At 58.4% G+C, this 22761-nt stretch overlaps 1 protein-coding gene across 1 annotated transcript; it reads left to right on the top strand.

Annotated features, from left to right (window-relative positions):
- Positions 1 to 624: 624 nt before the first annotated feature.
- WDR18 (WD repeat domain 18) lies at positions 625 to 22374 on the top strand. The gene is made up of 10 exons (XM_030540541.1): positions 625 to 859; positions 2323 to 2433; positions 6602 to 6735; positions 8828 to 8969; positions 9981 to 10124; positions 10584 to 10648; positions 12342 to 12466; positions 17313 to 17479; positions 20694 to 20762; positions 21130 to 22374. Exons 1-10 carry the CDS (start codon positions 650 to 652, stop codon positions 21259 to 21261), a joined length of 1299 nt encoding a protein of 432 aa, XP_030396401.1. The 5' UTR covers positions 625 to 649; the 3' UTR covers positions 21262 to 22374.
- The last annotated feature ends 387 nt before the right edge of the window (positions 22375 to 22761 follow it).

The raw sequence follows: 22761 nt of genomic DNA, 5'->3' as shown, positions 1-22761 counted from the left end.
CCTGGGCTCTCCCTTGTAACAGCAGTGAGTCAGTTACACCAGGGACCTGCAGGAATCCACCTCCGTGCAGTCCCGGCCCAGCCTTCTCCTGAAATGCCCCCACCCCTTTTATCCAGCCCTGGAAGTTAAGTTTATCAACCATGACTTGCTCAGCCCAGGGACACCCACCAAGCAAGTCGAATTGGGCAGGTGCAGCATCGACCCCTCTCCTCCTCTCCCTGAAGAAGGACACCCCTAGTGCTGGGCTGTGCTCCCAGCTGCCTGCAGCACTGGGGTGCGGTGCTCAGGAGGGGACAGCTCCCACCCCATGCTGCTCAGCACCCCAGTGGACCATTAGGCTTAGCCCTGACATGGAAAAAGGAGCAACCCCTTCCCAGCCTGCAGCTGCAGCCCCCGGCTGGAGCATTGAAATCAGGCTAACATCAAAAGAACGCCCCCTGCCGGGGGACGCATCACAGCGCGTGGGTCTCCCATCCTCAGCTGGGACCAGCTGCCTCCTGCTTAGCTTCACGAGCACGTGGGCGGACGCAGCCCCCGGCGAAGGGAGGCGCTGAGCCGCGCTTCCTTTTGGTTGCCCGGCGCCTCGTTGTCAAGCGGTGGCCGCTCTTGGTCCGGCGGCGCTCTCGTTGGTGTGGGCGGACCGGAGAAGATGGCGGCGCCCATGGAGGTGGCGCTGGTGACGGACGCCGCCGGGCTGCTGAGCAATTGCTCGGTGTGGGAGCTGCACTCGGGCTCCGCGCTGCCCGGCTACCGGGGCGGCAACAGCGGGGCGCGGGGCCTGGCGCTGCTGGGCGGGGAGCACCTGCTGGGGGCGCAGCTGGGCAAGGGCTACATCAGCGTCTGGGAGCTGCAGAGAAAGGTGCCGGGCCCCGCCCCCTCTGCCCCCATCGGCCCCCCGAGCCCCGCCCCCTCTGCCCCCCATCAGCCCCCCGGGCCCCACCCCCTCTGCCCCCCCGGGCCCCCATCAGCCCCCGAGATCCGCCCCCTCTGCCCCCCATCAGCTCCCCGGGGCCCCCTCATCAGCCCCCCCGGGGCCCCGAGACCCGCCCCCTCTGCCCCCCGGGCCCCCCTCTGCCCCCCATCAGCCCCCGAGCCCCGCCCCCTCTGCCCCCCATCAGCCCCCCCGGGGCCCCGAGCCCCGCCCCCTCTGCCCCCCATCAGCTCCCCGGGCCCCCCTCTGCCCCCCGGGCCCCCTTATCAGCCCCCCCGAGACCACCCCCGATCCCCCATCAGCCCCCCGAGCCCCCGTCAGCCCCCATCAGCCCCTGAGATCAGCCCCCTCTGCCCCCCATCAGCCCCCCGGACCCCTCTCTGCCCCCCATCAGCCCCCCCGGCCCCCCGAGACCCGCCCCTGGGCCCTCATGAACCCCTGGAGCCCCCGCCCCTGATCAACTCCCCCCAGACCCCCTCAGCCCCCATCAACCCCTGGAGCCTCCCCCGGGCCCCCCTTTGCCACCCGATCAGCCCTCGGGCCCCCATCACCCCAACCGAGACCTGCCCCCCGGACTCCCCTCTACCCCCTGATCAGCCCCCTCGGACCCGCCCCCGGGATCTCCCCCTCGGAGCTCCCGCTCAACTCTCTCATCCCCCCCAGGAGCCCCCACCCCCCTGGGAGCTCCCACCCCCGATCAACTCCCTCAGCCCCTCCTGGCCTGCACCTCAGCCCCCCAGAGCCCTGAGATTCCCCCGGAGCCCCCACCCTTGATCACCCTCAGTCCCCCCTCTGGCCCCCGCCACACCCCCCTGGAGCCCCTGCCCCCGATCAACTCCCTCAGCCCCACCTCTCAACTCCCCGGAGCCCCAGGATCCCCCCAGAGCCCCCATCATCGATCAACTCCCTCGGCCCCACCACCGGCCCCCATCTTGCCCCCCCGGAGCTCCTGCCTCCGACCAACTTCCTCAGCCCCACCTCACCCCTCCCAGAGCCCCCACCTCCGATCAACTCCCTCAGCCCCCAGGCCCTTTCCTTTTAACTGAATCTCTCTCCGCTTTGGTAGTTGAAACCAAACCAGTAAAATCCCCAGCAGTCTTGTCGCTGGTACAATTGAAACCACAGTGTGAAGAGAGCCTTTGTCTGTCCTTCATCTTCCTCCTTTGCTCCATCATCTTCCTTCTCTGCTCCTTTCTCACCCCATCCTTCCTCTGTTTCATCTGCAAACTCCAGTGGTACAAGCAGAGAAACCAACCATGTATTAAGGACGCGCACTAAACATTGAGAGGCTCAGTGAAAATCATTTTCTGCGATCCGACCCCTCACCCCCCCAGTGAATCTCTGCCCACTCCCTGAAGGCTAATGCCCCCCTGCATTCTTTGTACTCCTAGGACCAACTCCAGCAGAAGATCATCTGCCCTGGGCTGGTGACTTGCCTGACAGCTTCCCCTAATGGTCTCTACATCCTGGCAGGCATTGCTGAGAGCATCTATTTGTGGGAGGTAAGAAGTCTGAGGGCTGTTGAGTTAGAAATCAGACCACATATTGGTAAACAACCCCCCTTGAAAAGCTGCCACCATTACAGTGACACAAGCTCGCTCAATAGGCTATTGGAAAAAAATAAATATGTTTGCTATAATGAGCATGACTGCGCAGCTTCCGTCTTTCGTTTCCCATAGGGGCAAGGATTGTTGGTTGAGGACAACACAGATCACGTTGGCACTTAATAAAGAGAGGACTTCTGGTTGGTACTTTGGTTATGTAGGTGATAGCTTCAGGGTGCTTCCTGTTCATGGACTAGACTTGTGTTGTAGGCAAAATGGACACAGCCTGAGCTCTTGAATGCTTTTCAACCAAAACACTTTATTAATGAAACTCCACAGTGCCCCTGGGATCGGGGGGAGAGGATTACGCCCATTTGTGAGCTGAGACCTAAGACACTGAGTTGGGGGCTTGCTCAAGGTAATACCAGGAATCAGTGATAGGGCCTTCAATCATGCCAGGAGTCCTAGCTCCTGCACTAACCACTAGGCCACGCTCTGCCTCCAAAGGCCAAGGTATGCATTAGCTCAGGAAATGGTGAGTTGAAATATATGGTGCCATGGGTCCGATTCTTTGTTCTAGGCCTTCTGATCCATTCATGCCTTTTCCCTGGCAATTCACGGCCGTGAAAAAACCAGATGTGCCATGTGTTACCGGCACAGAACTGTCTGCTAAGCTGGGACCCAGCTTGAAAGTTTCACTGAATATTTTTGAGACTTAACTGGGTTTAAAAAAAAATGCATGTAAGCTCCAAGGAGGCACAAGGACTCAGCAATCCTTGAGAGGGAGAAACTGAGGCACATGTTTGTCATATGACCCGAGTTCCAGGGACAACAGCTGATCCGAGTGCAGAGATTTGCGTACGGTCCAGTTACTGAAAAGTCCCAACCCATTTGTCATCAGTAATGACACATTTTCTGTGCTCTCTCACTGGCCGAGGACTTTCTAGGCCAGTTCCAAATAATTTAGGAATTCCTCATTCTTTGCTTGTGTGGAAACCCACATTTGTGCAGTTACAAGAAAGTGCCACACGGGGGCAGGGGCTGCCTTCCTGACAGGGCATTTGCGTTATTGCACATGGCTGTGTGGAGCTGTCAGGCACACGTTGGGGAGTCGTAGCCAGCTGTGTGAGCAGATGCTTCTCCCCCCTACCGGTCTGCTCCAGCAGCCTGTTCTTCTATGTATGGGGAGAAGGGGGCCCACCACGCGGCCCAGTGAGAGGGTGCTGGGTCTCGTCTCTGATGAGCACTTTTTTTCCCACTTAATATTTGTATGGGAGGTTAGGGCTGGTGACAGGTGCTGGCTGGCTCTGATCATCCCCAGATCAGAGGGGAGAGGGGAGCTTAATTTCCTGTGGCCCATTCCACCTTTGGGCTTAGAGCTGAGGCTACCCAAAGTGGCTGGTAGGAAGTGGTGTGTAGGGACACAGCTTAAAAGGAAGTCTACAATCGTTTTGATCATCCTGACAATCTGTTGACAAGATAAGCTGGGCCAAGAGTCAGAACTCCTGGGTTTTATTCCCTGCTCTGCCAATGACTTGCTGGATGACCTTGGCATAGCAGTTCCGTGCCTCAGTTTCGCCATTGGCAAAATGAAGATCATACTGCTTGCCTATCTGTGTTAGGAGCTTTGAGATCTTCGAATTAAAAGTTCTTTTGGTCCTTAAGTGTTGATGATTGCAGCATTTTTTAGTAGTATTTATGCAGGTCCCCAAAATGTGCTAAACGCTTCCTAGGGCAAATAAGAAAGACATGACTTGGTCCCAGCCCCAGAGCTAAACTGCGAAGTGTCTAATTTGTAAAGCTCTCAGTCCCAGGGAGCCTTGTTGTTTGAGCAGCTGTATATTTATTTATCAGATTTTGCTTTTAAAATGTGCTCATGGTACAGTAAAAATAGTAATTCAATCCAAGTGCTGAGTCGGGACTGCTGGGCGCACAGGAACTCCGTGAAAGATGCTGTGAGCTGCTCTCTCTCTGGCTGTATCTACTCAATACTGCCCTTTCCAGCCAGTGCTCTCAAAACACTTTGCACAGACTAACTCTGCCTCACAAACTACTCCCCACCCCCAGTAGATAGGAAAGTGTTTTGTCCCGTTGTGTAGATGGAGAAACCGAGGCACAGGGAAGGGATTTTACTGAGGCCGCACAGAACCAGAGCTGGGACTGGAACCCAGGAGTCTCGTGCCGTAACAGCGAGTCCATCTAGTCTCCACTTCATCAAGGCTTGGCTTCTTTTTATGCACAAATCTGAAAGCAAATTGGAAACTGGATCTGTCTCTTCTGTGTGGCTCCCTCCCTGCCAGGCCCTCGGGGAACACCATTAGCAACCTTTTCTCCCAGAGTGTCCCAAAGAACTTGACTTGATGTGCACCCAGCTTGGCTGAAATGCGGCCACCTCTTGGGTGGAACCAAGTCCAGCACAGCAGACAGCAGTGTAGGGGAGCGAAACATCTGCCAAGGATGCCAGGGGGGCAAGCTGCCATGACAAGTGGGCTCTCTAATGTGCGGGCGAAACAAACGGATCTTGGTTTGTAAGGATGCGTCAGAGAGACCAAAACAGAATGGGCTGCGTGGTGCTCAGTTCACCTGCCTTGAAGGGCTGAGCAGGGCGGGGACCTTCCCGTCCCAGGCAGTATAGCGTTTCACCCCTGATGCTGGGCTATCTACGCCATCCCAGAGAGAGAGAGGCTAGCCCAGGGATTAGGGCTCTGGTCTGGGTCTTGGGAGATCCAACTTCAGTTCCACCACAGGCTTCCTGCATGATCTTGGGCAAGTCCCTTCTCTTTTCTGTGCCTCGGTTTCCCATCTGTAAAACGGGGTAACAGCAGCACTGCCCTGCTGCACTCTCAGCACATGAAAGATTGTGAGGCAGGTAAGTACCTAGATAGATGGATCCTTCCCAGCCCTCTCATCTTGAGCCCTCTGTCATCCAGAGCAGGGCCAGTTCCTCGCCTCGTGCCAACCAGCGAAAGCTGAACAATTCAGCCCTGAAGCTGAACAAAACCTCTGAGGCCCAGTTTCTTTGGAGTCCTGTTTCCTCCGAGCCCCAGCCGGGGCCTTTCACCTGGACTTAATGAGAGCGAGGGAGTGAAGCGAATATTTCAGCCCAGCAACTGTCCTCTTTATGTCCCCGGAAAGGTGTTTGTCCAGCATCCTTGGGTGGGCTCGCGGCTCCTCCAGCCTTACAGGTATTTAGCTGTGCCCAGATGAGTTCAGAGAGAATCTGAGCAGGGAAAATTCCTTCCCGATATCCCCTGCTACCCCACAGGACAGGGAACCAGAGTCGGGGTGCAACTTATTCTTTGGGGAACCTAACCCAGAGGGACAATAATGGTAACTCTGAGATGCACCCTTGCCCCCATCACCTACTGTCTTATGTGCAATAGTCTAATAATCTTGATCAGAAAACACCTCTTTCAGTAGCACTGGTATTTAGATCTCAGGAAAATGAACGTGTGTCTTTTTAGAGGCATAGCTGTTCTTGGTGGGAACATCCTAGGACCTCAAATCTCCAACTTCATTGGCAAGAAACCAGGGAGAAAAGCTAGTAGTGGTGGAGCTTGGGAGAATCCTTTGTTAGTTTCTCTGTCTTTGTTTTTTGATCTGCAGCAAAAGAGGCATCCATGTTGATCTACTAACTGACATTAGGTTCCAGAGTCTAGTCCAGCTGAGTTTAACAGGGGACAGTTCTCTAAACTTGTTTCAAGCCGTCTGCAGACACAAGCAGACGTTGCTGCGTCAGTGTATGCTCAGGCACGTTTCGAAGGGTCTCTTCGTGGCCCTGGGGGCGAACAGCTCTTTTGAAGTGACAGGTTAGTTTGGGGAGTGCGGGCAGGCCTCCCGATGTGATGTACCAGCTCATCGAGCTGCCATGGTCCTGTTCAAGCCCGCAGATGAACGAAGCAAGGTCAGCCACACGCACATGCTGTTTAGTTCTTTCATTTACCTGTTGCATCCTGCCTGTGTGCTCCCTGGGGCAGGGACTGGCCTCTTTGCTGCTTTCAACGGGGTCTTGATGGGAGTTTTTAGATGCTGCTCCAAGGCCAGTAAGGAATGAGAGCTGGAAGCCGGGCTTCCGGGGCTGGGAAGACACGGGGCTTTCCCGTGTTCATTTTCTTTTGTTTTCCAGGTCTCCAGTGGGAACCTCCTCGCCATCCTGAATCGACACTACCAAGACCTCACGTGCCTCTGCTTTACCGACGACAGCAGTCACTTTCTCTCGGGGGGCAAGGACTGCCTGGTCCTGGTGTGGAACCTTTACAGGTAGCGTCACATTGCAGTGGGGGCTGGGGCTCCATCCACTGGTGCTGGGGAGCAGTGGACATTTGGGTTTCTCCCACCCGGGGGTGCTGTCTAGCCCAGTGCAGGAGCGGTGGCTGTGGGGAGCCTCCTGCTGTTGTCTGGCTGCGAAGCAGGAGCGGGGCCAGGTGCTGTTCACTCTCTCCCCGGTGAGGGGTTGCACTCAATTGTTCCACCAGGGATGTTCTGTCCTTTAAAGCCAACCTATAGAAACCCAGGAGAAGCAGGCAGGAAAACGCCCACGCAGATAAACGGGTTGGATCCACCTCCCTGGCAAAGTGTATTTCCTGCACACGAGGAAACTGCTTGTGTCAAAGGCTCCTTCCCAAGGAGCACACTCCATGTAACCAGACACATGCGGGAACCCCGTGTGTGTTTGAGTTGGTGTCACGTGGACTAGGAGTCAGACCTCCAGAGTTCTCTCCCTAGCTCTGAGTGGGGAATGCTGTCTAGTAACGAGGGGGAGGGAGGACTGGGAGGCAGGATGCCTGGGTTCTATTCCTAGTTCTGAGGAGAGCATTTCCTAATGGCTAGATCAGGGGTCTATGGACACAGGAGTCCTGGTTATAGCCCCAGTTCTCCGAGGGAAGCATGTTCTAGTTAGCTACAGCAGGAGAGTGGGGGCCAGGGTTCCTTGGTTCGCTTTCCAGCTCCAGGAGGGAAGTGGGGGCACCTGGGTTTTGTTCCGAGCTCCAGGAGAGGAGTGTGGTCTAGCGGTAACAGCAGGGGGGCTGGGGTGACAGGGTTGTAGTCGTCTATTCTCCGCTGTGCCACTGACCTGCCAGGAACCTTGGGTAAGTCCCTTCACCCCTCTGGTGTCGTGCTTGTCCCAGTCTGCTGAGTGGAGCCACATGCCAGGTCCGCCCAAGGGAGGGCTGATGTTAAGTCCATGTTTGTAAAGTGCTTTGAGATCCTCTGATGAAGGCAATAGAGAAGCGCAAAGGATTCTTATGGTTAATGGACAAAATGGTTCATGTATGGCAGGGAGCCATCCTACCCTGGCTAGAAAGTGGGTGAAGTCCACCAGAGCGTATAGACCTCTCTCTGCTCTGTGTCAGGGATGCCTGCTTTGCTGCTGGCTGGCACGTCCCCTCCTACTGTGGGCTGGGTCCCACCTGCCCCATCACAGAGGCGAAGGGGTGTGGCATGCGGTCTGAGCTAGCGCCGGGCAGCTGTGAGTCTCCCTGGGCAGGGATGTCAGTAACTAAGTTGTAACCGTGTGCACCAGTCTGACCCTGTGCGGCTGCTGGACATGCAGCACCTGTGCCCGAATCGCCTTTACCTTGGTGCAGACGCCGAGGAGGGGAGGGGTAGGATTGGATGGGGGGAGTAGCAGTCGCTGGTCGCAGGACGGCTTCTGCTGCGCCGAGACCAGGCTGTCATCCCTGAGCGTCCTAACCGACCCCATCCTGGGGCATGTGGCAAAATGAGCCTGGCTCCTGCTGCGGCTGCTTTTGGGAGGCAGACGAGCCTAGAACACCCTGGGCACCTAAGTCCATCCAGGGGGACAGGAAGGAGCTATGCCAGGCTGCACCAGCAGGTGCCAGCCCTGCCGTTGTCTCGGGGGTGGGGGCTTTTGCCCGTTGGTGGCTCCACGAAGTGGCACAAGCGGGATGAGACACGGCTGAGACATTTCAGAGCCGAGGACAGTTGTAAGCTCTGATCCTGGTCTCCTTGCTGGGGTCGAACAGCATCTCCACGATGCTGAGCTCGCTCTTGCAGAGAGTCGTTCCCTTCCCCGGCTCCCACGAGCATCCCCGTAGGGCCTCTCGGCCAAGGGGGAACTGGCCTGGCTCCTTTTGGAAACTGTCATTGGCTTAATCTGCTGGAGAGGGCGCTACTCCTTCACCCCACTGCAAAGTGAACCCTCATCCCAGACCCCTCTGCAGCCTGGCTTCCCAGGTGTTGGCAGATGGGCCTTCGCTCTCCCCCCAGCTGCACTGCTGCTCCCTGGAGCTTGCATCCCCACCGCAGCCCTTGCTCCCTCACATGGCAGCTGCGCTGTCCCTGCTGCATTAACCCCCACACACACGCACTCTATTCTTCCCCATGGCAGCACCCTGCAGGTGGAGCACTCCCAGATCCCGGAGCCCCGCCACGTGTGGTCTCGACACAGCCTGCCCATTACAGACCTGTGCTGCGGCTTCGGAGGCCCCCTGGCACGAGCGGCCACCTCCTCCCTCGACCAGACGGTGAAGGTAAGGGCTGGATCTGGCAGCTCCGGAGTCCCAGCCTGTGGTTTCTGTGCTGCTGGCCGGATGAACAGGTGTCATGGAGGGCATGCGCGGCTCCCAAAGGGTTAAGCTCTAGCCTCTCTCCGGCTGAGCTGCCGGGTGCAGTTTGCAGTCAGTTCAGGTCCTTGGCGCACTCTCCGGTGACTCAGATCTGCCAGTCCTAATGGGGTTTCTCCTCCAAACATTAGCAGCTATTCTGTCACCTCAAACCGATGTCACCATGTGCTTGGCAGCTTCCCCACTCTCCAGGGAGGTGCCTCGTTAGAGTCCTCTGAGTCGTACCCAGCTGGAAATCCCTCCATCTGATAGGAGCACCGAGCCATACAGGCTGCAGTATGGGGACATTAAAATATTCCGGGGGGTCCCTAGGAGGGGAAACTGCCAGGGGATATGATCCCCGTTTTACAGGCGGGGAGGCAGAGAGAGATTAAGGGGCTTGTCCAGCCATGCAGTGAGGCCATGAGGCAGCTGGGACACCCAGCCTTGTGATCTGACCACTAAGCAATGCTCCCCCTCTTGGACTGTGAGCTCCGGGGAGAATGAAAAGCATCCAGGAATGAGGAGACAGCTGTAGAGCATAGATTAAAAGGCGGGAGCCTGAACTGATCAGGCGGCTTTATTGGAAGTGGATGAAGGGAGGGGGATGGAGGGAATGCAGGAGGCTGGGTAACCCTCCTGTGTTGAGCAGCGTTGGTTCCCATCTGTATCCTGGAGGCAGTGTCATCTAGTGAGGAGGACAGGGCTGGTCAGGACTCCTTGCTTTGACCTTAGGCTGGTGAGTCTGTGCCTCAATTTCCCCATCTGTAGCCTGGGTGATGCTGCTCCTTCCCAGGCAGGTTAGTGAATGCTGGTGAAGTGCTGCAAGCCTCCCTGCTGGAAGGTGCTAAGGAAGGGCGACATGTTCTAATAATGCTATCCCTAAACAATTAATTCATCCTTTTGTCCCCCTTTCTCCCTGCCCCCCCTCCCCCCCAGCTCTGGGAAATCTCCTCTGGAGAGCTCCTGCTCTCTGTCCTCTTTGATGTGGGCATCATGGCGGTGACCCTTGACCTCTCCGAGTATCACATGTTCTGTGGCGGCATGGACGGCTCCATCTTTCAGGTCGACCTCTGTGCCTGGGTGAGTGATCTGGGAGGAGCCCACTGGCCGGCGGGTGTCCTGCCGGGTATGTGTCCCAGTGCGGGTGTCCATCTGCTGGACCCCCTCCCTGCTGCAGAAGAGAGCACGCCCCTTCACCTCCGCTTCCCGGGCTTGGACTCTGCCAGCCCTGTGAGGGGGCGAACTCTGATTCAGGGGACAATGGAGTGAAGGCTGCTCCATCTCCCCTGCTCGGCTGCCTGTCCCGGGCAGTAACCCCAGGCGATGCTGTGCCGTGTTGGGGTGGTTGCCGTCCCGACACGGGATTGCAACAACGCGGGGCCGCTTTGGTGTCAGGCCTGGGAGGGGCTCACAGCCAGCTCTGTCTCTGTCCTGCTCTCCCCTTGAGCAGAGCTCCAGGGAGATGCTTGCAGTTCTGCAGAGGAAACGGAGCCAAGTTGATTCTCCTCTTAATTTTCTCTCCTTCCTTGGCTCTTGCAGCCTGTTCAAAGAGACCGAGCCTTCCACTCGGAGCGGGAGAACGGGAAGATCTTCAAGGGACACAGGTGAGGCATGGCTCTACCAGCTGCTCTGTCTCTAATAGCACCCCGCTCCCAGCACCAGGTCACTCCAGTGATGTTATGCTGCCACCTCCTCTTCCCTCAATGGCTCGTAGGAGCCGGAAGCAGCAGCTCTGCAAGCTCCACACACCAAGCTGAATTCCAGATGAGCAATAACCCAGGGAAGGGCAGTTGTACTGCAGCCATTCGCCCCCACTGCTCATGGGAGCAGGAGAGTCTAGTCGTGCAGAGAGAGAGGACTGCGAGTCAGGGCACCGGGTTCTGTGCCCAGTTCTGCAAGGGAGTGTGATTCAGTGGCTAGCACAGAGGACCTGGAGCGAGGGCCTCCTGGATTTTATTCCCAGTTCTGGGAGGCATGTGGCCTAGTGTTTAGACTGCAGAGGGGAACAGGCATTCTGGACTCCTGGGCTGGGAGGGGAGTGTTTCTCAGTGGTTAGAGCGGGGCTCGGGGAGGAGTTGGGCCGTGTGGGTTCTGTTCCCACAAGCAGAGAGGTACGGCACGTGTCGTGCCAGCCATAAGCACCAACTTCCCCTCTTTCCCGTGAGTGTTTGACCCCCTCTCTGCCCCTGGACCCTCTCCCATTCCACCCCTTCCCTGAGGCCCCACCTCCATTCCAATCCTTTCCCTCAAAGTCCCCACCCCAACTCCGTCCCCTCCCTGCCAATATTCCAACTGCTTCCCCAAATCCCAACTCCAGCCCTGCCTCTTCCCCACCTCCTCCCCGAACATGCCACGTACCCGCTCCTCCCAGAGCGTGCTAATGCTGCCAAACAGCTGTTCGGTGGCAGCTGAGTGGGAAGCGCTGGGAGGTAGGTGGAGGAGCAGGGACGCAGTGCACTCAGGGGAGGAGGGAGTGGGGAGCTTGGCTGCTGGTGGGTGCAGAGCACCCACTAACTTTTCCCCATGGGTGCTCCAGCCCCGAAGCACCCACGGAGTCACTGCCTATGGTGCCAGCTCCATGATTTTTGTTGTTAAACCAAGTCCCTGCACAGTTGTGATCTGAAGAGCCAGGCAGGTCCAAGGTACCTGGCCTGTTGGGACTGGCACCACCACTGAACCCCTCCGATGGGGAGAAGAGACCAGGAGCAGCTGGGGGAGAAGAGGAGGTGGAGCACGGAGGGACTGGGCAGGGCATGTCAGGGAATGAAAGTGGAGCCTCAGCAACCCCAGGGTCTGCAGTGAATGATGGGTGTGCATTGGGGTGTACGGCAGAGGGACGCCCATCAGTGTTCCTCCCCTCCTGAGTCAGCAGATGACTAGTGACATCCCCTTTCTTTCCATGCCTGTGTCCCAGCAAGGCCTTGGAGTCTCAGAGACCACCCTCCCCTCCCATGCGTGCCCTGCGGTGACCCCAGGGAGGAAAGCAGGATGCTGGTCTGTCTAGCCCGCTCCTTGCATTAGCCAGAGCGCAGAACTAGGAGGCATCTTGACGTGCTTCCAACCCCAAGACAGAGGAGCTTGAATCCTGCTGTGCAGCTGTTGGCTGTAAGGCCAGCCCACCTACGGGGAGTGGAGGTGGCCAGCCAGTGGGGTGCCCTGTGTGTCTCCCTCCTAACCTCCAGGCCAGTCCGCGCATCCCCACTGTGTCTCCGTAACCCACTGGCCACAGCCACGAGCACGGGGCAGCGCAGCCACTCAGGCCCTCGTAGTCTCTCACCGCTGGCCCTCTGTCCACAGGAACCAGGTGACGTGTCTGTCCGTCTCCACGGACGGCAGCCTGCTGCTCTCCGGCTCGCACGACGAAACAGTCCGGCTGTGGGATATCCAGAGCAAGCAGTGCCTGCGGACAGTGAATCACAAAGGTGAGCAGGACTCTGCGCACCCCTCCCTCTCCACCATGCGACCCTGCAGAGCATAGCGAAGCGAGTCAGGAGCAAATGATTTGCGCCGGTTTTCCCTGTGTGAGACAGTCTGAGCTGAGCCCTCAGCCTGCTGCTGTAGGGCTGGGGGTGGCTTAACCCCCTTGCTCCCCTGGCGAGTTTACAGCTGGAGAGAGGCACCCACGGCTGCGCTGCAGGAATCAGATAGGGGAGGGAAGGGGTAATGTTTTCCAAGCTCCACCCACAAAATAAGCTCCGCCCACAAGGGATGCCACTCGCAGCTGCTTTTGCAGATGTTGAGAACATGCAGATTCGCGAGCTCCTTGGGCCGGGCTGCGGATGCACCCGGGGGCTCCGTGATGAGGCTTTCATGCCCTACTGGAGCAGCAGGTGGGTTGCTGCATGGCAAGGCTTTGGCCGGGTTCTTTCTGTCTGTCTGCTCCAGCGTCAGCCAAGTGCCTGGGAGGATGCTAATTCCCAGGGGTTTTGTACTGGGACATGGCTAGAGAAGGCGGCATCTCCACTCCCTCTGCCTTCTTGTGGGAGTGTGGGTGTCTGAGTCCCGAGGCCTTGCTCCACATTGCCATCGTCTCTTACTGCTTGTCTCCATGCTCTCAGGGGAGGCAGCGGCGTGAGGGGATGGGCAGGAGGGTGACCCAGGCCCAACAGATTCACTTCACTTAGCAACCTCAGCACAGCATGACACACCAGAGCCTCTGCCAGCCCAGGCTGTTTAGATGGGCTTGTTGCTAGCAGGCTGGTGGGAGGTGGCGGGGGGAAATCACCATTCACACCTATGCACATAAAGATTCCCCTCCTAGCTAGCCGGCCCCCATCACCTGTAGCCCTGCTTGATAATACAGCCCCAGGTCAGTCGTTGAAAACATGCGGGCCGCTGAAGCACCATTGATGGTGAATGACAGCAGGGCTTTGATTTCCTGCTTCATCCGGATCCCATGCAGGGCGCGAAGTCAGATTGTTCCCCTGGTCCCAGCTAGACTGTGGGTAGACTGTGTGCAAGAGGGTTAGTTGTCATGTGCCTTGGACACTGTGGAAGTGCAGCCTGCTACGGTCCCACGGCTTGAAGGGGCAGCTGCTGCTGCTCCTTTTAAGCAGCGTCTCCCGTGCTTGGGGCAGCTGGGCCTAGCGAGAGGGGCTCGGAGATACCAGGTGTAGCCTGCTCTCCCCTGTTGCAGCTCCCACCCCTGAGGGCACCGGGAATGATGGGCTGAGGCTGGCAGGAACCAGGCTGGCCTCTGCTATTCCTAGCCCGACCCCCAGTGGCTCCCCTTTCCAGTGTTCCCATGCACCCACCTGGTCGAAGAGGCTTCAGCCTGGATAAAGGGGAGACCCAGCTGATGAGCATTTAATGCAGGGAGCGCTGCCGCCCCACCTGGGCGCTCTCCTCGTATATCTTCCCAGGAGACGGCCCGAGCAAGCTTGCCGTGCCACGGAAAGGCCAGGATTCACTGCTGCGCGTCCTGGAGCTGTGGGACTTTCCAGTGGTCTCTCCCTCCCCTTCCCTGATCACTGCCATCCCTCAGCCTGGAGGGCGCCAGGAGCCAGCTCCATCCCATAAACCGGTGCTCTGCCCCTGTGGTCCCGCAGCCCGCCCGTGAGGGGTAGAGACGAGCATGGGCCTGGCTGACGTTCTGGTGACCTACAGGCTAGAGCAGCCAGGAGAATGATGATCTCCGTGCAGAGGGCAGGAGAGAGCTGCCCCCAGGCCCGGATGGAGAGTGAAGTACAAGAGACAAATGCCAGAGGAGGCCGGATATAGATCCAAGGAGTCAGAGGGCGGTGTGATGCTGCGGCTCCCAGCTGGAGATGACCAAGGGTGTTATGCCAATAGCTTGCATGGGGCAAAGGGGCCTTTCCTGCAAGGTTTGCTCGTCTGTGGCAGGCTGGGAGTGGAGCCTGTCAGCGCGGGTGGACGGATGGACTCTGAGGAGCTGGTGCTAGCTGCTGTTGAGTGATGAGCTGTGATTCTAGGCGGGGATACCCAGCAGGGCTCCCCGGTCACTGAGCCCTCTGCCTTAGCATTCGCTCAACACACATGCGGGTGGGGGAGCAGCGTCGAATCTGGAGAAACATCCCTGAGTGACCTTCGTCCTGACAGGCCCAGGAGGGGGGGAATTTGGGCTCCGCCCAGGACGAGAGCAGAGGAGTTTCCAATGGAGAAAGCAGGCAGCATGATGGAGTGGGGAGGGTGGCAGACTAGGAGCCAGGTCTCCTGAGTTCTGTTCCCAGTGTGGCCACTGATTCCCTTTGCAACCTTGGACAAGTCACGTCCCCGCCCAGTGCCTCAGTTTCCCCATCTGTAAAATGGAGCGAATGGTGCTGCTCCATCTTTGTGAAGCACTTTGAGATCTGACGAGGGGACAGCCGTGGGGCTAAAGCACCGAGCTGGGGCTCTGGAGACTCTGACCTGGGTTAGGGCCTCTGGGTATTAGCACGTCGGAGGGAGTGTTCTGGTAAGTCATCTCGTTTGTGGTTACTCGACTGAGTCCCTGTGGCCGCGTTGGCAGGCAGCCGCTCGCTGGCCAATAGCTGATACGTCCATTACAAAACGCTTCTGGGAAGGAGTCACCTACTCCTTCCATGCGGCTGCCAGGCCCTGCAGCAGTCTGGCACACTGGCAGGGAACAGGAACTGGGCTCAGCGCCGGAGCTTCGGGATCATTTATGGCGGCTCTGGAGACTTGTGGTCTCTCTGCACTCCTTGCTAATTGCCTTCCTGAGAAGGTGCCTGACCTGTTGGGGACCCTGGGGCTAATCTAATGGATGCTCTCAAAGTTTGTCAGCTTGGGGCTAGGGGAGCAACATTTTGAAAAAAGGATCATGGTGGCAGTGGGTGGTTTTGGAGAGCAGCCTGTGGCTGGGGGAGGCCTGTTTCTGAGCTGGAGAGGCAAGGCGTTTACCTGTCCTGCTGTGTCTACCACAGCGCTGCTGGGTACGCTGTCTCCCCCGCTTCCCCGCGTGGGGTGCCTAGGGCCAGTCCTGCCCGGGGGCGCACACCAAGCTTGTTTTTAATTGGCTACCGCTGTGCTGTTCTGGCCACACCCCCGACCCCCCTCTCCCCACCCCTCTGGATGAGCCACGTTTGGATGCTGCAGCTGCTCACACCTGCTACTCCAGAACATATGGAGCCCTCTGAGCTGGGGAGGCAGAATTTGCGTTTGTTGGGCTGGGGTGGGGAGTGTTGGGGCAGGAGGACTAATGGAAACCAGTTGCCCGTGTGGGTAAAAGCAGTAATTAAAGTGCTCGTTAACCACGCCAGATGGGCGGGTGACAGATTGTGCCTGCGAGGCGCAGGCCGGTGATTGATAGCTCGCTCTGCAGAGGACAGCCAGCCCGCTGCGCTCTGCTGCGCCCAGGCAGCCTCCTCCCCGCTGCACACCCTGCTCCAGCGCCCTGGGGGGAGAGGCGATGGGCTGTTCTTTCCAGGGGGAGCCACTCCCCGTCTGCAAGGGATCTCGCACCTGCAAAGCCTGGCACTCTGGGGGGAGGAATGCGGGGGGAGGGGGGAAGGATATTCTCCCCTCCCCGATTTTTGGGGTCCCCAGGTTACTTGCAGACAGGCTAAAGTGTGTCCAGGCTTTGTTCTTTGTCTACATTGTACATCACAGCAAAGTACTGACGCTAGTCTGGGCGTTACTTCTTTAACTTCTCCGATCCAAGCTTTTCCAGGGGCCTAGCGAGGCCCTGACTCCTGGCAGGTTGCTTGGTTTTTAAATAGCGACCACTAGGGGCCCCAAAAGACACACTCTGCACCCCCTCCCCTGGAAGGGGACCCTAGATCCGGCACCGCTGGCAGGAAGGCTTGGGATGGGTGGAAGGAAAGTGCACCCTGAGCCTTGGCTCCTGCGGCCCTACGTGGATTAGGGCGGGGTGGGCGCTGGTCACTTCTGGGGTGAGACCCCAATTTCCCAGGGAAGAGGCTGGCAGAGCTGAGCTGTCTGCAGCAGCTGAGGGAAGCAAATCAGGGGTCTGCTTGTGGGGAGGGATGGGACTTCCCTCCACGTCCTGGGGGGTTTTGGAAGCTCATCTAGTTCGTTTGTGAAACTACCGTGGAGGTTCAGGGGTCCTGCATGGCGGGGGGAGGGATGGAAGGTGCACGAGGGGGGCAGGATTGCTAGCCAACCTTCCCCCTCCCCCAGCCTGTTCTCTTCTCCCCTCAAGTGTCAGCATTGCAACTTCTGTAACCCCATAACCTCCAGCTGCTGAGGCCTGGGCGCCTCTCCCTGGCACACGCTCCAGTTCCAGACAGAGGCCACCCCCTGCTTTCTTCTCCAGTTTTGGGAGGCACAAGCCCCCCATCCCTGTCACACCATCAGCTCTCTCCCCAAAGCAGGAGAGTCCCCAAGCACTTCCAGCCTCCTTTCAGTGAGCTAAACCCCTCAGCAGCTGGAGTGCTTCCCTGGGCTTTGTGAAAGGCTGGGGCTGCTCTGTCCCCCTGTGGGGCCGTCCAGCACCTCCCCCCCCCACACACACACTATCTATTTCCCAAAGCAGCCCAGCCTCAGACTCTGCCCAACGCGTTGCCTCAATCAGCCCCCCCCCCCCCCAGTCCTGCGTCTGGCGCCTTTGAGTCACTAAGGTCGCTCCCCAGGCTTGATCAGCTTGTAGTTGGGGGTTGTTTTTACGGCTTGGAACCCAGGAGTCCCGACTCTCAGCACAAAGCTACACTCCCTGCCAGAGCCAGGAAGGGATCCCAGGAGTCCTGGCTGCCACACGGCCCTTCCTTTCGTGTCCTGGGCTGCCCCAGCGACCCCTGAGCGTCTGCACTGTGTAAACCTGACCGGCTCGTCCTTTTTCTTCATCCCCAGGCCCGGTCACAAACGCCTTCATCACGCTGGCCCCAGCCAACATGTTTAACCCAGACAGCAAGCCCAGCGTGCCTCTGCCCAAATTCAGCAAACACCTGCACGGGACCGAGAGCAGCGAGGATCAAGGAGCCGAGGGGGTGACACTGCGCCTTGGCCTCCACCAGCAGGTAGGAGCAAACAATGCCGGCGTCTGAGCTGGGCCTGGGGGGCGCGGGTGATGGATATTGATCGTACCAGCCAGAGCAGAAGCAGGGGGCTGGTCCCTGCTGATCTGATGCTGAGAAGGTGGGCAGAGAGACCTGATGGACACCCAATTTACAGAATACCATACTCCTGTGTAGTGTATGGGAACGGCTTGAAACCCCAGCCTCACAGCCAGCACCCCTGCGACTGGCCAGTCCGTAAATCGGGCTGATCTAGAGGTTAGAGCAAGGGAGACAGGGAGTTAGGCCTCCAGGCTTGTATTCCTGGCTCTGGGAGGGGAGTGAGTTTCTAGTGGTTAGAGCAGTGGCAGGGGGACAGGACTCTTGGGTTCTATCCCCAGAGGTGTAGGGACGTCTCTGCTGAGGACCTTGCTCTGGCAGCCTGTCTCCGGAACAAGCCCCGGAGCTCCCATCCGCCTGCCCTGCGAGATGCCCCTTTTCTCATGTAGAATGAAGGAGCCCAGCAGCTCCGCCCCACCCCTCCTCCTCTGCAGATCTTGGCTGAAGGTTCTTTACTGTCCCCAGGTGTCCTGACGAATTGCTGGCTTTGAAGGGGTTTCTAACTAACTGATTGTGACTGAGAAGCTGGAGCTCCTCCCCTCGAGGGGCATTAGACAGTGCGAGTGGAAAAGGGATCCAGGAACGAGCCAGGGCTGCGCTGTCCTGCAGAGGGTTAGGGAGCCTCCATCCCCCACTCAGGCTGGACAGTTTGTCGCCTGCTCCCTGTGATGCTTTGTCCTTCTGCTATAACGGGTCAGGTTCTGTGAAACCATGGGCCGTCGGGGCTTAGCAGCACATGCTGTGATTGCACCGGGCAATAGCAGGTTTACAGGAGGGAAGAGAAGAAAAGGTGCCCGACTTCTGCAGTGCCAGTGTCGGTCCCCTTCCCCCGGTCACACCTCTGCACAGTCATGTCACCAAAGGCGGTCGAGATCCTTGCTCCCCACTTTGTTACAGTTGCCGCTGGAGCCACAGTGCTGTGTGGAATCTGCCACCACAGTGATTTCGTCTGTTCCCCAAAGCTCATCGTGCAAGGGAGGGTGAGCAGCTAGCAAGGGTGAAAAATCGAGACGGGGTGGGGAGTAATAGGCGCCTGTATAAGATAAAGCCCCAAATCTTGGGGCTGTTCTATAAAATTGGGACATCTGGTCACCTCAAGCAGAGTCATGCCAGCTCGGTAACTGTATGAGCGATGCCAAGTGCTGCAGGATGGGGTGGTGATGGGTTGGCTTCCCTCTGTCAGCACTGGCCTCGGTGCCCCAGCACATTAGGGGGCACGGGGCTGCTGGGAGCAGGGTGGGGGTGGCGTCCCTTGGAGTCTGTGCTGACCTCAGTGCCTCAGCCTAGCACTGGGGGGCGCCGTGCTGCTGGGAGCTGTGTGGGTGACCCGGTCAGAGGTGCTCTCCCTTTGAAATCAGCGCTGCCCCTCTGCCCTAGCAGAGTGCAAGGAGGTGCTGTGATGCAGGGGGCTCAGTAGGGGGCGCTCTTACCACTGGTCACTGCCAGCCCTATGCCCCAGCACGGTGCTGTCTGCAGCGACTGATGTAAACCGAGGCCCTGAGGGCCAGTCTGCACACAGTTTAAGGCCGCAAGGGACCATCTGCTCCTCTAGTCAGAGCTCCTGCATAGCACAGACCTGTCAGTTTCACCCAAACGCTCCTACGCCGAGTGTGGGGACTTCAGTTAAACTAAAGCACCTGCGTTCCCAGGAGCCCTAAACGGTAACGTCCAGGGGCAGGGAGTAGGTGAGACCAAGGTGGCCCGCGGCTCCTGTCCTGGCAAGGAACTGATTCGGTGAAACATCCAGAGGACGCAGCAGGCCCTACATTCCCATGGTCACTTTCTACAAGAGTCTGAGCGCCCTCCTCTCCGCCCTGGCCATGCCTACGTGCAGCTAAATTAATGCCGCCTCCCTACGACTCCCCTTGCAGTGCCCGCTGGGACAATAATCTTTCCTTCCTGCCTTGCGCTGTCACGCTGCGCCTGGTCATGCTTCAGCAACGGGGGATTGGTGCCTGGCTGGGGGCCACACACAGTGCTGCAGGGATGTGTATTAGTAACAGTCAGGCTCATTATGTGCCCCCTTCACTCCCCTGTCCCGCCTCTGCTCGTTCCTCTCTCCCCAGCAGCGTACCCCAGCCCCTGTGTGTGTTCGTTTGGGCAGAGGGGAGCAACGCGAGCCCTGCTGGGCTGGAGACCTCCGTCTCGCCGGCAGCTCTTCTCTGTCCCTTCTGCAGCCCTGCACACCCGCAGAGCTCAAGGCCAGGTGCTGGCAGTGCCGCGTCCCCTGCAGCTCTGCTCGGCAAAGGCAACTTGCGCCCGGTTGTAATTGCCCTCCGCAGTCCTTCCCTCGCTCCTCTCCCAGCCTGCAGCTGCACCACGGCCCTGTGCCCGCGTGGAGACCGGGGAGCTGAGGCATGCAGCCTGCCTTTCAGAGCCTGGGGAGGCCTGGCGCCCAGGGAAGTCAGCTGAGCACCTTTGCAAACCAGGCTGCTCGTGACTAGCCCAAAGTTACACAGCAAGTCAGTGGCAGAGCTGGGAAATCCCTTGCTCTAACCATTAGGCCATTGCATACCCCTCCTCCCCCCCCCCCCCCAATGTCTCCCAGCTCCACTGCATCACTGGGGTTTGTGGTCGCAAACTCCAGCTCAGCTCTCTGACCTTTAACCACCTCCCTGGTCGTTCTGCAGGGGAAGAGCAGTTCTCGTGCTGGACAGGAAAGTGGTGTGTAAAACCTGACCTCTGGCCTCTCCCTGACCTGCGAGCAGCAGCATAGCCAGGTTCAGAGCACAATCTGGAAGGGGTTGGGAGCCACAGGTCCTCAGGGAATAGAAGGGGGGACTGGGAACTGGAGCTCCTGCTCTCATCTCGGGGATGTACCAAGGGGAATGCGCCAGGGCAGGGGCGGTGGGTGGGGGGAAGGGGGAGTGGGCATTGTTCAGCCGACGGCGGAGTGAGGAGGAGAGATCTCGTCTGTAGCACCAGCGTCTCCTTTTGGAAATGAGAATCGTGGCTGCAGCCTGTGTGCACAAGGTCCCACATGAGCCCATCCGGCTCAGCCAGGTGCCTGCGGCGCTGGGACAGTCTCTGGGCACTGCAGGGTCCCGCAGTGGGTTTTGGGGATGGTAAGACAATGGGCTCATGGCCTCACTGACCCCTCCAATGTGTTTCCGTGCAGGTGGTTGGGGAGAGCTACTTGGAAAAGGCTGACCGGTTGTACTCGCAGATGTGCTTGACCAGGGAAAAGGTGAGTCCCACACACACCCCTGGGGGCCTCAGCAGGGCTCAGCAAGGGTTGGCAGTGGAGGGTGGTCTGAAAGTGGGGGCACTTCCTTCCGGGCACACAGGGTCCCCCTGGAAGCAGGGTGCTCCCTAAGGCTTCCAGGAAGGTCTGTTAAACGCGCTCCCCAAAATTTGGGAACCCTCCCAGCCCAGAGTTAGGGGGTGACTCAAGCTGAGAGGCTTCAGGGCAGGGAACCTGGAATGAGGGGGTAGAAAAGAAGAGGTTTGGGGGGTTACTGTCATCTTGGGGAGACCCTGGTTACTTTGTCCCCTTCGGGCCAGGGGAGTCGAGCCCCCTCCTCCAAGCCCCCTCTGCTACCCTCTCCCTGCAGAACCTGATGGGAGACCAGGAGCAGCTGAAGATCCAAGTGACAGAGCTGGAGGATGAAATCAGCACGCTCAGGAAGATCAATAAGAACCTCTTTGACTTCTCTGCCCGTATCATCACTAAGTCAGCCAAATGAGCGCTCATCCCGAGCCCTCGCGCGCCCCCGCCCAGCCCTGCAGAGCTCTCGGCGAGGAGGCGGCTACCCCCCCCCGGCGCCAGTGCCCATGGACGCGTGAGCCCGGCAGTCCACATGGCCACGCGACCTCCCGTGGAAATCCGCAGCACACGCCAAGCAACCAGGCATCCACACGCAGACTCAGCCACCCAACAGCCAGGCACATGTAGGCAGGACACTGCATGTGCCGTCAGACACGCTTTGTACACGCAGTCCTCCATGACCGTTTTCACACGCATCGGTGCACGCAGGGGAAGTGCGGTGGGATCTCCACAGCATTCTGGACTGAGGGCACCGGGCGCGCGGGAGACCAGACTGGTGCGAATGGAGATGCTCAAGGGAACTGTTACCAGGTTGGGGGCAGAGGGGTGGCAGATACAGGGGGACACCCCGCTCCTCTTCCCCGGCCTCCCCTTTTCCTTACTCTGCCATGGTGCACGGACAGAGCAACAGGTGCTGCTTTTATCTCCTAACACCCTGGAGTGGGGGAGGCGATTTTGTGTCTCTCCTCCTCCCCGAGTGGAGATGCTGCTGCTTGGCCCTGAATCCTCTGCACTAAACCAACTGGCTGGGGGGCAGGCTTGGAATTTCCCATCGATGCCAAATCTGGGCCTGACAGTCACTGGGCCTGAGCCAGCGGCACACTGACGCCTGCTGGAAGCCCTAGTCCTCTCTCTCCGCCCCCGCCTGTTCAGCTGGCTCATTTAGTGCGCAGGAGGGAGGGAAGTAGCTTTCTGTCCAAGTGCGGGGGGTTTATGGGGCGGGGTGCGGGGGTTACAGCCCTGCTCCCATGTTGGTGGGGTATTTCAGGGCATGAGATTAACCCTTGGTGGGAGGTGCATTGGGTGCTACATGGATTACACATACAGTCTCCTACGTTGGAGCCGCTGAGTCAGACTAGGCCCCAGCCTGGGAGGTTGCTCTTTTTCATCATCATTCTGGATCCAGTTCCTTTATTCTCAGACCGTTTTCTTGGGAATTTGCCTTTGGATTCTGTCTCCTTTTGTATCATGTTGTGGCGTTTTGGTTTAATTGGGAGGGGGGAGTTACATAAAAATTGTTTTTATAGTGATACGTGCTTGGGTTCTTCACGTCTTTCTGTAGTGTTGTCTAGCCAGGGATCTCAAAGCACCCTGGGAATTGGTTAAGCGTCATAACAACCCACTCCCCAGTGGAATAGGTGTGTGGTAGTATCCCTGTTCCTCAGATGGGGGAAACTGAGGCACAGAAGTAGGGAAGTGACTTGCCCACGATCACTCAAGAAGTGTGTGTCTTGGATTCCTTGTCCGCTCCCTCCCAGAGCTTGGTCTAGAACCCAGAAGCCCTGACTCCAGTCCCCTGCATTACCCAGTAGACCACGCTCCCTTAATGACAGAGCGATGGCTTGTCGCATTTGCAGCCAGTCCTCTGACCAGCTCAGGGGCTCAGCTCCCCTCTGAGGCAAACCAGCTTCACTTGGGC

This window comes from Gopherus evgoodei, chromosome 22 (assembly GCF_007399415.2).
Source record: "Gopherus evgoodei ecotype Sinaloan lineage chromosome 22, rGopEvg1_v1.p, whole genome shotgun sequence".
Classification (NCBI taxonomy): Eukaryota; Metazoa; Chordata; order Testudines; family Testudinidae; genus Gopherus; species Gopherus evgoodei.
Note: the sequence above shows the minus strand (reverse complement) of the source record. Positions and strands in the feature narration are given on the sequence as shown.

What these genes read in the sequence shown, in the direction of transcription:
- WDR18 (XM_030540541.1), top strand. Translation starts at nt 650, where the DNA reads ATGGCGGCGCCCATGGAGGTGGCGCTGGTGACGGACGCCGCCGGGCTG. An exon ending in CTGGTGTGGAACCTTTACAG is followed by an intron (nt 6,736 to 8,827) that starts GTAGCGTCACAT and finishes TCCCCATGGCAG; the next exon opens with CACCCTGCAGGTGGAGCACT. An exon ending in GCCTTGGCCTCCACCAGCAG is followed by an intron (nt 17,480 to 20,693) that starts GTAGGAGCAAAC and finishes GTTTCCGTGCAG; the next exon opens with GTGGTTGGGGAGAGCTACTT.